This window comes from Plecotus auritus (assembly GCF_963455305.1).
Source record: "Plecotus auritus genome assembly, chromosome: 11".
NCBI classification, from domain to species: domain Eukaryota; kingdom Metazoa; phylum Chordata; class Mammalia; order Chiroptera; family Vespertilionidae; genus Plecotus; species Plecotus auritus.
In genome coordinates this window covers 47,102,079-47,119,986 of record NC_137777.1, presented here as the reverse complement: position 1 = coordinate 47,119,986, position 17,908 = coordinate 47,102,079, and the positions used below count along the sequence as shown (strand labels likewise).

At 36.6% G+C, this 17,908-nt stretch overlaps 1 protein-coding gene across 2 annotated transcripts in view; it reads left to right on the top strand.

Moving 5' to 3' along the window:
- The window catches only part of TMEM65 (transmembrane protein 65), a 43,202-nt gene that overhangs the window by 9,812 nt on the left and 15,482 nt on the right, over positions 1-17,908 (top strand). The window contains exons 2-4 of one of the 2 annotated variants that reach the window (XM_080646873.1): positions 5,823-5,903; positions 13,321-13,365; positions 14,348-14,415. In XM_080646873.1, coding sequence (XP_080502999.1) covers positions 5,823-5,903; positions 13,321-13,365; positions 14,348-14,415 — 194 coding nt within the window. The remainder of the gene's footprint in view (positions 1-5,822; positions 5,904-13,320; positions 13,366-14,347; positions 14,416-17,908) is intronic. The other variant, XM_080646874.1, reaches the window with a different exon arrangement.

Below are 17,908 nucleotides of genomic sequence, written 5' to 3'. Positions count from 1 at the left end.
TTACATATCTTAGTCTATCTTTTAACATTCAATACAAAAGCAAATATGGCATTTGCATAAGCAAAATCAAAGTAAAATCAGTGTGCAAAAAGGTTTATAAATTGAGGAATTTGGAAAAGTCAGAAAACTAGTATTTGTGATGCATAACTGTCAGATGTTTCTAACCTTTACTCTAATTTTTCTTTAGATTTTTGAGTGAGTTTTATAAAAAATATCTAACATACTATACATTGGAAAGCTTTCCAAATTTGTTACTCTCCCTACCATATAATAGAATTAATTAACTTGGCACAATACCCTCATGAGACTTACATTTTTTAAGAGAGGAAAGATATGAGTAATATAGCAAATAAATTAAATCATTGTATATAATCTGTGCTGTTAGAATAAACAGAATGACACTTATTTAGATAAGGCGATCTTCAAAGGCCTTTTTGAGTAGGTAATATTTAAACTGAAAAGTAAGGTTTGATGAAACAGTCATTCAGAGAGCTGGAGGAGAGCATTCTGAGGAGGAAAAGCAAATACCAAGACACTGAGATAAGAAGGGACTTGGCAAAGCATAGGAATTGACAGAAAGCATTTATGGGTGGAATTTAATGAACAAAGTGGAGCGTGGAATGAGACAGGCAGGTAGGCAGAAGCCAGATTAGTCAGGGCGTCTGTAGGTAAACTTTAGGAAAGCCGTTTGAAGGTTAAGCCCTAGAGTGAAATAATGGGATGTAAAGAGCACTGTGGCTGCTAATGGACTAACTGAAGGTTGCAAATGCATAAGCTAGGAGACCACTTAGGAAGCTGTTACAGTAGTCTAGGCTAGGGGTGATGGTAGTTTAGACTAAGTGGCCACGGAGATGAAGAAAAGGAAGTGGATTCAAGATATTTATTTGAGCCTGGCCAGCATGGCTCAGTGGTTGAGCATCGACCTATGAACCAGAAGGTCATGGTTTGATTCCTGGTCAGGGCACTTGCCCGGGTTGCAGGCTCGATCCCCAGTGTGGGACGTGCAGGAGGCAGCTGATCAATGATTCCCTGTCATCACTGATGTTTCTATCCCTCTCTGCCTCTCCCTTCCTCTCTGAAATCAATAAAAAAAAATTAAAAAAAGATATTTATTTGAGAGTCAACTGATGGAACTTGCTGATGAGCAGAAAGGGGCAGGTAATTAAGGGAAAGAAAATAGAAAGTGAGGACTTAGGGTTCTGACTAGTGATTGAGTAAAAGATGGTCCTAATAATTGTGAGGGAGAAGTCTGGGGGCAAATAGGTTTCAGGGGGATGGAAGTTAAAGTCTTAAGTTTGGACATGTCAAGTTTAAGATACCTGTGTGAATGTGAATGGAGATGTCAAGTAATTAGGGTGTGTGTGTGTGTGTGTGTGTGTGTGTGTGTGTGTGTGTGTTGTATTTATATTACAAATCTAAACACATAGGGAAGTTTAGGCTGAAAATGTGAGTATGGGTGTCAACAATTGTGTATAGATGGAAAAGAAGATCCATGAGAGAACTCAAAAACACCAATGTGTATTGGAAGGGAAGAGGAGGAAGAATCAGAACTAGAAGGACACTGAGGAGGAGTATCCACAAAGACAGGAAAAATACAAGAATGTGTATTCCAGAAGCTAAGTGAGAAAGACAGTGGGTTGATCTGATGCTTTGACTAAGTCAAGTAAGGGAAAGGCTTGGGGGCAGAGGTGTCGGAAGAGGGTGCATAGGATTTAACACAAAAGAGACTGTTGTTTTTGTCAAAAGTAGTTTTTTAAAAACATATTTTTATTGATTTCAGAGAAGGATGGAGAGGGAGAGAGAGATAGAAACATAACGATAAGGGTCATTGACCAGCTGCCTCCTGCATGTCCCACATTGGGGATCGAGCCTGCAAACCCTGGCATGTACCCTGACTGGGAATCGAACCCTGACCTGTTGGTTCATAGGTCCACGCTCAACCACTGAGCCATGCCGGGGGGGCTGGCAGAAGTAGTTTTATAAGAACTATTTGGGAAGACCCAGATTGTAGTCAGCTGAGGAGGGAGTATCAATAAAGAAGGATTCAGCTCTTAAAGTTTAAAGCAGGGGTGGGCAAACTTTTTGACTCGAGGGCCACAATGGGTTCTTAAACTGGACCGGAGGGCTGGAACAAAAGCACGGATGGAGTGTTTGTGTGAACTAATATAAATTCAAAGTAAACATCATTACATAAAAGGGTACGGTCTTTTTTTTTTTTATTTCAATAGTTTTATTCATTTCAAACATTTTAACAAGAAGAATGTAAACACTAATTATTATAATTTGAAACTTCAAAAAATGGAGGAATCATAGCACAATAACATACCTTATATTGAAGATGGCAAAGGCAAAATAAAATTGCCTAACAAAGGAAAGGTACAAAAGCCTTTCAAATTAAACTTAAATATAATAAAATAATTTAAAACTAAAACAAATAGAAAAGAACAAAATGTGTAAACAGTAAATTAAACATTTTCTTTAGTGCAACTTCCAAATTATGCCCGGGACGTAGATGTAGATGGCAATGTAGACTGGGTTGAAAGGTTTTTGGTCTTTAAAACATCAACTTCAGTGGGAACAGTGTTGTTGGTCTCCTTTTTAGCTAATGCTCTGATACTGTGCTCTCCAGAGGCGTGTCTCCCTACATCACCACGATAACGTGTCTACGCATTCCCAGGGTGATGTTGGGGGACACGTCCGCATGCATTACAAGGAGCCTCTGGAAGATTGAGAGGTTGTTCCTTCTACTGAATGGGTGGATATAAATCCGCCCACTCAGAAGAAAGAGCTGTGGCCGGTTCCCGACGTTGCCATGTTAACACTGCTGCTGGTGAAGGAGCGGAGGGGAGAGCAAGAGAACCCTCCGCTCTTTCGGCTCCGCGGGCCGGATAGAACAGCCCAAGGAGCCGGATCCGGCCCGCGGGCCGTAGTATGCCCACGGCTGGTTTAAAGGGAACTTTGTATAGTACTACTATAGCTTGAGTATTACTGAGATTATTCCTTTACTCATTGGTCAGAAGTCTAAACTTATTTTAACTACTTATTACTAGTATACTCATTTTTTTTTACAGACAGTCCTGTGTAGAATTCTAGTTCATCAGAGAAAAATAAAATATCACAGGCAAGCAAATCACACCCCTTTTTAGCAGCATTTTGTAAAAATATGCAGGCCATTTAGCAGGTAAGATCTTTTTATTTTCTTTGGTAAGAAGCTTATGAAATCAAGAAGATGATTTGAACTTCCTTTTTCAAGTTAAAATACCCAAGAGCTAGGGATACATTTTTTTCCTGGGCTATAGGATTTTCAGTGCTAAAACTGAGCTAGTCCCTGGCAAACTGGATGATTGGTCACCTTCCCCGACAATATTTTTGCCCTTCTCACATACTAAAGCCTTTGACTCATAGGAGAGATTGAAAAAAGGATCCAGGTAGAATTTCATGTCCCTTCCTCACGACTGCTTTTCCACTCCTGAAGGTCTGCACCAAATTGGACACTTTCTCAAGATTCTTTCTCTTAAAGCTTTCTGTGTCTAGTGGGATTTCTGGTGAAAGAATCTGCAAGAAGTGCAGACTCCCCCAATTCATCTGTACGCCAGTGCCTTCCCACTGTCCCCCCAGCCCGCACTCTGCCTTCACCTGCGCCCTTACTACTCCAGGGGCACCCTTCTTAAGGTGCCTGGTTGCATGGATCCCAAGTAAGCAAGTGCTGACGACCCCTGTCCCCTCTGTCCTCGCAGGTGCCTGCCTCTCTCTTCATTTAGGCCAAGTTGTTTGCGCTGTGCTTCAGCTCTCTCAGGGGTTTGGTTCGAAATAAGTGATGAATTTGAACTTAGTTTGACTTTGTTTCTCTGTAAGGGCAGTGACAGTGCTTTCTGAAGCTTTCTACATCCCGCAGTGGAAACTAGAACCTTGCTTCACAGAATTTATTTACACAGAAAATCACCTGGGAATCCTATTGAAATACAGATTCTGTTTCAGTACGTGTGAGAAAGGGCCTGAGAGTCTGCATTTCTAACAAGTTTCCAGGGATTTCAGTGTTGCAGCTCCAGGGATCCTACCCTGAGTAGCAAGGTTCTAGCAGGTGGTTTTGCTTTTTGTTTTAAGGTGGGAAAGAGGCGAGGTCACATAGGAAAACGTAGGCACGCTTGAGTTGTGAAAGGGAACAGGCAAACAGATGTGAGAGTGATAATGTGAGATGTGGCACATTTGGTGAGCTGGCAGAATTTTATGTTTGTGTGTGAGAAAGATCTTAATGGTTTAAAAGACATCATCCTAGCTTTTTTTCTTTCTTCTTCTCAAAGGGCCTTCTTAAAGACATTAGAAAAAAATGTGAATTGTTAATACTGATTTTATAGGTATACAATGAGAACTTTTTAGTGTAATTGTGCTTTTCCCCCTTCACATTATTTCTTACGCTTTGAAACAATCTCACATTTATAGAAAAGGTTTAAGTATAGTACAGTAAGCTCCCCCTCCACTTCCTACCCCCCCCCCCCCCAAATCACTTGAGAATATGTTGCTGACATGAAGCGGTATCATCCCTGTCACAGGTTAAGGTCCTTGGGAAGCAGTCTCTGAGACAGATTAGCATAGGACATTTATTGGGGAATACAGTGTCAATGGAAGCCTCAGCGGACCCTGTGGAGGCTTCTAGAGATAGGATGACCCCTCAGTGTTGTCCTGAGTTGGGTGAGAAGTCTCTCTACCTCTGTGAAACTGAGCTCTTGGGTGTGGACTGCCCTGGGCAGGGGGCAGGGGGCAGGGGGCAGGGCTGCGGGTGCGGGGGCATCTTCAGCTGAGGCGGTCCTCCAAGACCAGGGGGTGTTGTCACTGCTGTTGAACTGCTGCCATTTGAGACACTGCAGACACGCAGCGGGAGGAGCCTGGAGAAGGCGCACTTGTTATGGACGTAAGTGAGGAGCTTGTGGTGAAAAGGATGCAGATGTTCCAGAGAAGTGACGCTGGTTCAAACCTCACACTAACGGAGCTCTCAGAGATATTTTACGACATTGAGAATACAAAGGATAAAATGTATACGCTAACCCAGTGGTCGGCAAACTGCGGCTCGCGAGCCACATGCGGTTTGCCGCTCTGTTGACTAATGAGTTTGCCGACCACTGGGATAGGGGCTTAATTACAAGGAACAACAACAACCTGTAATTATTGGAATCGAGAGTCTAGGTCAGCTGCTAACCCAAACTCACAAAGGAGTGTGGCCACTCCCCGAGGCAGAGAGAAGACGCGGGCTCCACATCGTGAGAGACATGAGGAGTGCTAGCACTGTTCAAGCGGCCTTGGATCATCTTCTCTACAAAGAGATGATAAAACACTTCAATTCAGTGTTTCTAATATTTTAAATCATGGCATACTAAATAAACTTTAGTTTTATTATTCCCAAATTTTCCTTTATAATTGTCAGTAGACGAGTTTTTAAATTTTTTATTGTGTTATAATTGACATCCACTGTATTAGTTTCAGATGTACAAGATATTTGTATATATTGCAAAATGATCACTACAATAAATCTAGTTAACATTCGCCACCCTACATAATTCCAAACTTTTTTTTCCTTGTGAGATAAATTTCAATGTTTGGTGAAAAATTTTTTTAAAGATCACAGAACAATTGTAATTTTCTCCATTGCTTATTAAGATTTTGCAGTTTCAGCTTGCACTGTCATTTTAATGGTCCCACACGACTGTGCAAAGTGAGAACTGCCTATATTCAAGCATGCTTCACTTCAAAATTTCACATACCCTTCTTATTTATACATTTTATTTACTTAATTACTTGAATACATTTTGATTTTTAAATATTTTTAGCATGCAGATATCCCAAACCTGAGGTAGCCATTGTGAAGACCGCGAAGAAGGTATCATCAGCAGAGACCCCCGGTAGTTTTGGTATAGTACCATCTTAACAGTATTGATTGTTCACTAGATGTTTACTGCAGATAGCAAAGCATCTCCTTAACAGAACTTCTTGCCTTCTTGCTGGTTTGAAATAGCATGCTTTAGTTATAATGACAATTTTTTTTTGCATCATTGTTTTGGACTACCTACAAAATATTTTTTATTATCTAATCCTAGATTTTGTGGCTATGATAAAATAATAATTGCATGTTTAATTAACTGAAGGATTAAACTTATGACCTTAACAAAAGACAAAATCACTTATATTTAATTATATTCAAATAGTGTATTTTAAAAATTGTTGCAGTAACCCCGGCAAGGGACACATAACGAGCAACAAAGATGAATGAGTAGGGAAAAAGGACCACACAGGGAAACCTTCAGAATATTGTAAAGAAAAACTGTATTTAAGTAACTAAACTTCATGAAAATATATTTTAAAAATACATTCTTGAATAATTTGAAAGCCTTATATAATTTCACTTTAAGGCCATTCATGAACATTTTTTTAAAGATTCAGTCTCCATACAGCTTGATATCTAATTTATGTTGCATTCTGTAGTGGTGGTGGTACTGGGAGAATTGTATTGAGTGTGTGTGTGTGTGTGTGTGTGTGTGAGAGAGAGAGAGAGAGAGAGAGAGAGAGAGAGAGAGAGAGAGAGATGGGGGAGGGAGGAAGATATAAAAATAAATATCTGTTCCTATTTTATTTTTTATTACTATTTAATATAGATACATTGCCTAAGAAGTATAACACAGTATATAAAAAGGAATCAAATATTTTGTGGACCAATTGAAATTTTAAAAGGATAAAGGGTACATACAACTTAGTTTACTTAGGTTTTATAGGGGGTGGGTAAAAGTAGGCTTACAGTTGTTTGTATGGGAAAAGACATGCAGGTTAAATCAATGATTTAATACAATAAACTGTTTTACATACTGACAGTGTTTCACATATTCATATACAATTGATTGTTGGTTCTTCTATATTTTTGTTGAAAGTTTACTTCTGAAAGGAAAATAGAAGAAGAGAGTAAGAATATAGGTTTTGGACTTGGCTATGTATCTTTGAGTAAGTCACTTAACATCTCTGGCCTTAAGTGGCTGCATCTTCAAAGTGGGGAGTTAAGTCGGTATTTCTCAGTGGGCATACTGCTGGCATTTGGGCTGGATAATTCCTCATTATAAAGGACTTTCTTGTGCATTATAGGATGTTTAGAATTCCTAATGCCAGTAGTATTTCCCAGTCATTATCACATCCAAAATATCCCTGCATTTCTGAGCATCTTGTAGGCTGGTGATGACGAACCAACCCATGTTGAGAACCACTGGTGGGTGGGTTTTAAGAATCCTTTTACTGCTCACATTGTATAAAATATTTTCATTTGGGGAATGATTCAAAGGGGAAGAGGTAATGTATTGACTGAAAAATCTCTGCTCATTCCTAGTATAAACCAATTTATTTATTTATTTATTTATTTATTTATTTATTTATTTATTTATTTATTTATTTATTTATTTATTTTTGTTAATCCTCGCCTGAGGAGAGTGGAAGAGAGACGGAAAGACAGAGGGAAAGATCAATGTGAGAGAAACACATCAATTAGTTGCCTCCTGCATGAGCCCAGACCAGGGCCTGGGCCGGGGAGGAGCCTGCAACCAAGGTACATGCCCTTGACTGGAATTGAACCCGGGATCCTTTGGTCCGCAGGCCAATGCTCTATCCACTTAGCCAAACCGGATAGGGCAAAGCAATTTTATTTTTAAATGAATATCTTCTGGGGCTCCATGTAATTATACCCACAGATATATCTACCACTTATGATATTCCAAGACGAATTATTAATTTGTCCTAACTCACTTTAAGTTTTACATCTGTAATATAATACAAAATCCATAACTAAATGATTTTCTAAACTTATTATAGTGCTATCTCTATACCTAATAAGTTACAAGATCTGTTTTTTTAAAAGTTGTACTGTTTTAATATCTCAGTCTTTTTAAAAAGGAATATCATTGTACATAGTAGTCATTCTTTTTGTCTTCCTTTGGCATGAAGGAAGGGAAGGAATATAGCCTCTGTATATTAAGTACTGTATATAATTACCCCAAGTACACAAGTTAGACATGTAAAAGCAACCACTAATCAATAGTTTTTTTTATTGATTAGTTTGATTATCTTTCTATTTTTTAATATATTTTTATTGATTTCAGAGAGGAAGGGAGAGGGATGGAGAGATGGAAACATCAATGATGAGAGAGAATCATTGATTGGCTGCCTCCTGTACGCCCCCTACTGGGGGGATGGAGCCCGCAACCCCAGCATGTGCCCTTGGCCGGAATCGAACCTGGGACCCTTTAGTCCACAGGCTGATGATCTATCCACTGAGCCAAAGCAGCTAGGGCTATATTTGATTATCTTTAAAAACTTTATGGAGTGACAGCTATAAGAGAAATAAATTATTATACCCCTAGTATTTACTATTTCTTAAGCCAGAGGTAAACAATTAACAGGTGAGTGTATTAATGAGGTTAGTAAAGATGATGATTCATTGGGCATTATCACCAAATCATTACTACTGGGCAACTCCTGTTCTCTCAGCTGTTACACCAGGGGTCTGCCTCAGCCCAGGAACTGGTTCATTGCCCTTAAGTAAACTGGATTGCAGTCTAGGTTGCAGTGAAGACCCAGGTCGCATGATATGTACCCCAGACGGTTAAAGAGATGGCAGTATTATGTGATCTACATAGAAATTTCTTTACTCCATAATGTGCATGAAACTTTTAAATACTAAGTAAAATTACAAAATCACACTCAAATTCTTTTTTGGGGGATGGGGTGGGGGGGCTTAGCTAAAGCATATATATTTTTTTAAATAATTTTAAAATCCTTTTATAATTATAGTCTTAATTTTAAAAGACAAAACCTGTTAATTGAAATTTACCGTTAAAAAGTTAATTTCCTTGCTATTTCTAAAGAGTATTTTCAGTTTTCAATTTTGAATCTCAGTTTTTGTATTTCTTAGCCATATTAACTTATTTTAAAATACTGCTGTGTAGCTTCATAAACCTCTTTTGGTGCATGTCTTTTTTTTGGCATTTAATATGATTTGCTTAAATTGCTTTGCATACAGCATGATTTGTACTTCAAGTTTGTATTTTTTAATGTTATGTATTATAAATTTTACCTTATCCATTGGAACTTTTGGTTCTATTAAAAGTCTAAGCAGTTATTTATAATGTTCAGAAATATAGCCCCCAAATTGTTTCTTAAACATGGTAGTTTCATCTCTGTCTTTTTTATAAATCTCTTAATTAGGCCAAATTGTGATTTATGTGGCCAATTCTACACCTGTACTTTATTGGGAAAATGGTAGGGTGGGGCCTGGAACAGATATGATTAGGTGGTCAAAAGGTCAGAAAGTAGATAATTGGGCACTTAAGGAGTATTTGTGTTTTTTTTTTTGTAATTAAAGGACTAGTGTGTGCATTAAACTGTTCCTTTTATGTCATTCAGGGTGAAGTTGCTTTGGTATTTACTACGTCTATTACGCCTTCCGTATAATTTTGAGTATAATTTCATCTGCTACTTTAATACTTGAGTTACTTTTGATTGGTCTCCATCTATTGTTTTTCCTGAGACTGAGTCATATTTTCCTGTTTCTTCGTGAAGTAATTTTGAATTGTACCCTAGTCATTGCTGTGATTATTATGTTACAGAGACTCTGGATTCTGTTTTATTCTTTAAAATATAGATTTTTAACATTTGTTGTAGCAGGTCATTAATGGTTAGGCTTAAGGTACAAGCTCTTGGGCTGCAGCTTAAATCTTTAGTTATTTTTTACCCTTAGCTAGGGTTTTTTGGGGTTTTCCCTGCCACATGTGTGTGGCTCATAGATCAGCCATATATCTGAACTGAATGTATATAGAATTCAGGACTCCTCCATTCTGACTCTGTTTTTTCCAGGATTCCCCTCTTACTTTTCGGTGGCTTTGGTTACTTTGTTCCCTGTTCACTGCTTCTTCAGACCAGAAAGTGTGAACATATTAGCATTTAGTTGTCCTACATGTTGTGAACTGAGGCATGCCCTTAGGCCAAAAGCTGCAACAAACAGGCAACTCACTTAATACCATGCCTCCAGAATCCTAAGTGTTGATTCCTTTCCAGAATCAACCTATTTTTGGTCATTTTTCAATGCTTTCGGTTGGTTATTTGTTTATATTGTATTTTAGTCTATACTTTAGAGTTGTTCTAGGCAGAAGGATTGGTCTGATAGAAGCTTATTCAGCCAGTGTTAGAAATAGGACTAGAATTTTTTAGGTAAAAATAGTTGGAAAATATGGTGTGTGGTGAAGTACAATCTTAATGTCATATTATTTAAAAATATTCAGGAAAAGAATAGAGAGATTATGATGTATATAATACACACCATAATGGAAAGAATTGGTTTTTCTGACTGTAAAGTCTGCTGCTGACTTTAGAATACATTTCCAGTGTAAGTGTATATAATTTACCTATATCAGAAGGACATTCTTAAGGTTAAGATACATATGTAGGGAAATAAAGCTTCGAGGGTTTATTGTCTATTTTCAGGGAGGTTATATTAACAGCCATTGCATTTTAAAACCTGTATATTTTGATGACACCTTGGGTTTATTTTCAAGATTGAGTTCCGTTGTTACATCTAATGTTTTTTACTTCTGATATATATTTTGTTTTGATTCAGTTAATATAGTAAAGAAGATAACTTACAGTGTTTAAGTCCTCAAAATTATCAATTTATAATTAAAAAATTTTTGATGGCTACTTTCCCTAAAGTTTATATTTTGCATAAAATTTCCACTTTCTAAGAAATGTTTCTTTCATATTTCCTCTTATTATTCCTTTGGTTCTTTATGAAGCAGGAGGCAGAATCTGTGATTTGATTTTACATTCAACTCTGTGCCTGTGGTTTTCCTTTCTGCTCTATCTCCTTTACATTTCTTTAAAAAGATTATTTTTTCATCACCTTTAATTTTTTAATCCTTCTGTGTAGTCAGAAAGACTAGGGTACTATATATATTATTTGCTTTTCTTTTTCTACTGCTGCACTTTATACATTCACCTGGTCCTTAACCTGAGGAGTTGTAAAATATTTTAAATATTTTGGTCAATATGTAGGGAATTTGAAGAAGTAAAAGCAAGGACACTACATACTCTTAGCTACTGGGAAGGTCCTGCTTGATGAATTTTTAGATGTTTCAGGAAGTTCTAGTCACCTGACAAGGACTTCATGCAGTGTCAGACCTGGAGTGATGGGTAGAGTAATGCAGCTAGCAAATAGTTCTATTTACTTCACCAGAAAACTCTGTGGACTACAGTGGTATTCTACATTCCTTTTTAAAAATTTGGAAAACTATTTGCATACCTTAAAGGTAAATTTTGAGATAATAGGGCAAGTCAAAGTATAGAGAAAATATTTTAATCAAACGTAAAACTCTACAACGATTAGTATATCTTTATTTCTTAACCCTTCTAAAAGAGGGAAAATACCTTAAAGTTGAATTCTTAGAACTTTCTGAATAATACAATAATTGATTAAACTCTAGGTTTTAGTGTATTTCTTATTATAAAGCCAGATGGTATTATATGCTTTTTAAATAAAATAGCATTCACAAATATGAACCATATATTTTTATACAGCTTATATACAAAGATTTATTTAGTTCTCACATTGTCATAGATTATAAATAAATATTTTAGAAAATGTGTATCCAGTTTGTAATGTGTTTCATTGGAAAATCTGGTTGTATTAAATCGTAGAGCAGAGTAATCCATGGTGTGGGTTCTTCTCTATAAGTTATCGATTAATTCTGTGGGATTGGATGAGGATGAAGAAGGTAGAATACTCTGCCATTTTACCATAGCCTATTCTTGTGCTTATATAAATGGTGAGGTTATTATTTTTTTTAATATATATTTTTACTGATTTCAGAGAGGAAGGGAGAGGGAGAGAGAAATAGAAACATCAATGATGAGAGAGAATCATTGATCGACTGCCTCCTGCATGTCCCCCTCTGGGGATCGAGTCTGACTGGGAATTGAACCATACCTCCTGGTTCATAGGTCGACACTCAAACACTGAACCACACCAGCTGGGCGTGAGATGGTTATTATTATGAGATTAGATAGCTTGCTTTTTTGTAATTATTGTTAATTTTTAGATTTAATGATGTCATTGAAGATTTTAGTTTGACATATACTTGGGAAAACCTTGTGTGTTTATTATGACATACTGTATATTATAAATAGTATATTGTTACTTGTTGAATAACACCCTGCTTTTTTTGTGTGTAGGATATTTTTTATTACCTGGTAGTATAGGTTTCAAAACTCAAAATATTTAGTATATCATCAAGGGAGATTAATTAAAGAACAGAACACAATCATTATTGTAATATGTTGCTTTAAAAATATTATTTTACTATTTTTAAAGGATATTTAGGCCTATTTGAACATTCTTTTTCTTTAATATTTTTTATTTTTATTGATTTCAGGGAGGAAGGGAGAGGGTAGAGAGAGACAGAAACATCAATGATGAGAGAGAATCATTGATTGGCTGCCTCCTGCACGCCCCCTACTGGGGATGGAGCCCGAAACCCAGGCATGTGCCCTTGACTGGAATCGAACTCGGGGCCCTTCAGTCCACAGTCCATGCTCTATCCACTGAGCCAAACCCACTAGGGCTGAACATTCTATTTTCCAGTATCAATGCTCATTTGCATGTAAATTTCATAAGTTACCTAGGGTTACCATCTTAAGAAGGGTAGCTATATTTTTGAAATAAAAAAGAAATGTTTTTATTGATTTTTAGAGAAAGGGAGAGGGAGAGAGAGAGTGGAAAACACTGATGTGAGAAACATCAATCTGCTGTCTCTCACACGCACCCCTACTGGGGACCCTATCTGGATTGAGCCTGCAACCTGGGCATGTGCTCTGACCAGAATTGAACCTTTTGGTGCACAGGACAACGCTCAACCAACTGAGCCACATGGGTCAGGGCTATTTTTGAAATGTTGAAAACTGCAATTAATGTATACAGGCTTGTTACATAGATGCAAGGACTTAGAAAACAAAAAAACAAAAATCAAATGATTTATTCAGGGCTATAGACTCCATGACAGGCTTGTAACTAAAGCTCAGTTTTGTTTTCCAACCTTGTATTTAATCCATACTAAGTAACATTTTCTGTATAGCTAATTTAGGTCCATTGACCGAAAGATAATTTATGAATAAACTCTGATATTTTCCAAGCTTTGTAAATCTGTTGGTGTTTTCCTCATTGTAAAAAAAAAAAAAAAAAAAAAAAAAAGAGAGATCATGCTATCGTAACTAATTCTTGCCCCACCCCCTTTTCTTTCCCTTTAGAAAAATTGGAAGCTGCGCCACCCACCCCAGAGCAGCTGAGATACGGTAACGGTTCTATAATTGTTGAATATTGTGCACCTGTATCTTGGACTTGAAATAACTATATCATTTATTGGTAGTACAAGAATCAATACATTAAATTTTTCTAGACAGAGTGAGTTATCCTACGTATTATGCCAAAGCAAAAAATTTATAAACTCAGTTTAAGACATTTCTAATATTGTTAACCATATCTATTATTGCTTAAATATGTTACCATCTAGAAATAGAAATATGAGGCTAAATGTATAAAAAACATATAGGTATTAGTTCTTACTAGTTACACCTCTATCATCTCAGGTTATTCAGATCGTGTTCTAGATAGATGAGGTAAGGTGTGCCTTTGGTAGGAGGAGGCCAAGTTACATTTTGATTTAAATAGAATGGTGCGTTTTGTTTTTCTTATAGTTTGTGAAAGCATTCAGGGATACTGAAGTATTGTGAAGAGGAAAAAGATTTCTGAATGTAAATGTCTAATATAGATGAAATAATCACATTTTCCTAACATTTGTTTAAAATAATTATTTAGTGAGTAAAAGTGACCAAATAGCTTCACTAAAATTTGATTCAGGGAATTATTTATTATTTCTAATGTGGAGATCAATTTTATGATATCAGTTTTTAGGTGTAAGAGAGAAACAGATTGATGTCAATATCAATTAAACAGGAAAAACATGGTATTCATAATATGTATTTACTTATTTGTTCTGCTGTTAACTATATATACTTGTAATTTGTATGTGTAAGAAAACACAAAAGCCTAACACAATTGTTTTTATATGTTATGGATTTTTATTTTGTTTTTTTTTGCTTAGTATAGCTTCTACTAAGTATCTAAACTTATAGTAGGAGTAGAATCTTTTGGCTATGGGGAATGGCAAGCAAATTCCAAAGCTTATTGAGGAGACTTTAATCATATGGTCTATTTTTGTCATTTTAAAATCATAGAAATCTTAAAATATATTTTTCTGTTTTTGATGTTTTTCAGTATTCATCCACAATGCGATACCTTTCGTAGGGTTTGGCTTTTTGGATAATGCAATTATGATTGTTGCAGTAAGTTCTTTCTCTTACCCCTTCTATTTTGAGCTAATAAAGAAATTTAGGTGGTCTAAATTTTTCTATAAATTTGCATATCATAGCTGTAAAGTTTTAATTAACATAATGAATGAACCTATTTTTTTACTATGTTTTATGATAATTAGACTCTAGCTCAATTTTAAAGCATCATGTATGTTAATCATTATGACTTTTGGTAAAGCATTGACAATAATAAACACATATTTATTGAGTCTATGTTATTCTGTTCTGGTTTCAACATTCATATTAAAGAAAAATGTATGTAAAATTTTCTTACGTTCTTTAATTGTATCAGCAGTTCACATCACATGTATGTTATTTGATTAGTTCCTTGTTCAATATTCCCATGCAAACATGTTGTGGTTTATTTATTTATTTAATTTATTATTTTGGTTAATCCTCACTGGAGGATATTTTTTCCATTGATTTTTTTTTTTTTTTTTTTTTTTTTAGAGAGAGTGGAAGGGGGAGGAGAGGAGACAGAGAGAGAAAGATCAATGTGAGCGAGCCACATCAATTGGTTGCCTCCAGCAGGCACCCCAACTGGGGTAGAAAACCTGAAACTCAGGTACCTGCCCTTGATCAGAATCGAGCCCCCAAGACCCTTTGGTTCAAGGGGTCTGTGAATTTATGCCCCTTCTGTCTTTGTTCCATTGTAATGGGTAAAAAAGAATTTTCCTTTGCTGTGGTCATTTTAAGGTAAGGGTGCTGTTTAAAAGTTAGTCTCAGGAATGGCCGATTTACTTTTTAACTGTTATGTGACACCTTTTGTTAATGGATACCAGTATTGGGTTCAGATTCTAAAGTCAGAAATAACACCATGATTAAATGCAACTATTTTGAAACTACCCAAGTGCTCTATCCACTTCTCTTCACTGACTCTAACTTTAATAAAAATCTATAAATTTTAGCTTTGTGTAGGAGACTTTAAAAAAAGGTAACGATTTTTTTTGGATTATTGGATATGAGGAAAATACATATGAGAGATAACAAGGTTTTTGTTTTTGTTTGTGTGTTTTGTAGGTCACATGTCCTACTACATGTAGACATAAATAGAATATTTGTTTTCAAAATCAGGATAAAAGGATAATTTACATTGTGTAGATTACAAAATTTGCTTAGAGAATATCTAAAATTGGTTCATTCAAGAATTTTTTTTTTCTTTTGCTATATAGTCTCATTTTATGTCCAGATTCATGGAAATGAGATATCCAAAAAGTCTAGCCATTCCCCTGGTTGGTGAACCTAACAGGGTTCACACAGCAGAAGGTGTCCTGCTTCGTAAATAGTCACAGAAGATACTCTAACATGCACACAACTTGAAGGTGATAACACCCATTGGATAATTCCTTTTCAGAGTATTCTGGCAATAGCTTCTAAAATATAATTTCAAAATGCTAGTTTTTTACTGATTTCAACATTTTCCTAATATGTACATAAGAATCACATTGGCCAATTTATATATATCTATAAATGTGAGACACTCAGCCATTTAGAACTACACTGTCTTTTCTGAAATTACTAAAATCTGAGTTGGTTAGATTATTTAAATAGTTAATGTAAGTCAAATATAATTGTAATGAAAACCTCATTTTGATGAATTTATAAGCTACTAGAGGCCCAGTGCATGAAATTTGTGCATGGGTAGGGTCCCTAGGCCTGGCGTGGAATCAGGGACGATTGGGGCCTTCCGGCTGCCGGCCAGGACCTCCCTTCACTTCGCACCGCCCCCTGGTGGTCAGCGCACATCATAGCAAGCAATTCAACTCCCAGTTGAACTCCCAAGGGGGCAATTTGCATATTAGGCTTTCATATACATAGATAGTTAATGTGTTTCTTGAATAGATTGTCTGAATTAAAGTCTTTCTGTGGCAAGTATTTCTTTCAATTTTACATGACTCAATCTTTTAGATTCTTTTTATTAACAGCTACTAGCCCCCCTACTGCCATCTTAATAATAATTTTTTTCATCTCAGTAGAGCAGACCTTAGATATTCAAATGCTGAAAGACTAACCTTGCTACAGGAAAGTGTTGAGATGATATATTTTGCATAAAGGGGCTAAGGAGATTTTTAAGAGTGATCAGAATAGGAAAACTGGGTAGCTTTTTAGATCCTAAATAAGACCTTCCCCGTAGGTCTTATTATTTCTTTGATATAAATATCTAAAGTAACATATATCTGTGTTTAAATAGAGCTACCAACAAAACAAAACACCCACATTCTGGAGTCAAATTACTGTACTAATGTTCACTATTTAGTGTGACTCAGGCCTGTATCTCATTAGTAGTATAAGTGAGAGTGACCTATTTTTGCAGGCCCCAGATGGCTCAGTAATTTAGTATTGTTTGTTTTTCTAGTTTACATTGAAATCCACTTTCAGGGACTTACTCACCAGGTTATCACTTGTATAATACTAAAATAAATATTTAAATCACTGGCTTCAATACCTGATTGACAGTAATAGGTATGGCAAAAATTAGTTTCCTGTGATAATTGCAAACTACTTCAGGGACAGTGAAGTTTTCCAAAGAGGCTTTGTAATACACTTCTGAGATTAAAATACATAAGTAATGTAACTAGAGAATCTATGCAAAGGGAAACGATGATCATTATTATCATAAGGATTTTTTTATGAGAGACAAAATGGCGGCGGAATAGACAGACGTGTCCCGAGCCTTGTCCTGGAGCAGATAGAAAGAACAGCTAAGGGTCGCACGGGGAGTGTTTGTTGGTGAGTTGAGGAACAGCTATACTCCAGGAGACGGTGGGGGACTGCTGGATGGGGCTCCCCTGACCAGGCAGCCCCCACTGCTGCTGGCTTCCCTCCTGGAGCAACCGGATAGGATGCGGAGAACGTGCCATCTTGAAGGGGAAAGTGGATGTTATCAGACGCCTGAAAAGCCCAGGGAATCTACAACTATGGCACCCACCGAACAGCTGCGAACCTGAGAACATTGGTCCCCTAGTGGCGCAAGCACGCAGATTCAGAAGATTTCTACACTCCACCATGGAAAGGAGAGAGAGAACTACATAACCAGACAACCAGAGAAGAGAGATCATGGGGAGACAAAGAAACAGCCCGCATATGAAAGAAAAGCAGGCATCACCAGAAAAGGAAGTAAATGAAATGGAGGCAAGCAACCTGTCAGAGAAAGAATTCAGAGAAATGGTTATAAGGTAGCTGAAAAGAATGGAAGACAAATTCAACAATATGTGTAAGAACCAAGAGGGAAATGAAGAAGAACCAAGAAGAAATGAAAAATGACATCGCTGCTGTAAAGAACTCAATAGAAAACCTCAAGAGTAGACTAGAAGAAGCAGAGGACCGCATCAGTGAGCTAGAAGACAAGGTAGGAAAAAATACCCAAGTAGAGCAGCTTCTAGAAAAAAAATTAAAAAGCAGGAGGAAAGCCTAAGGGAACTTTGGGACAACACGAAACAAAACAACATCCGCATAATCAGGGTTC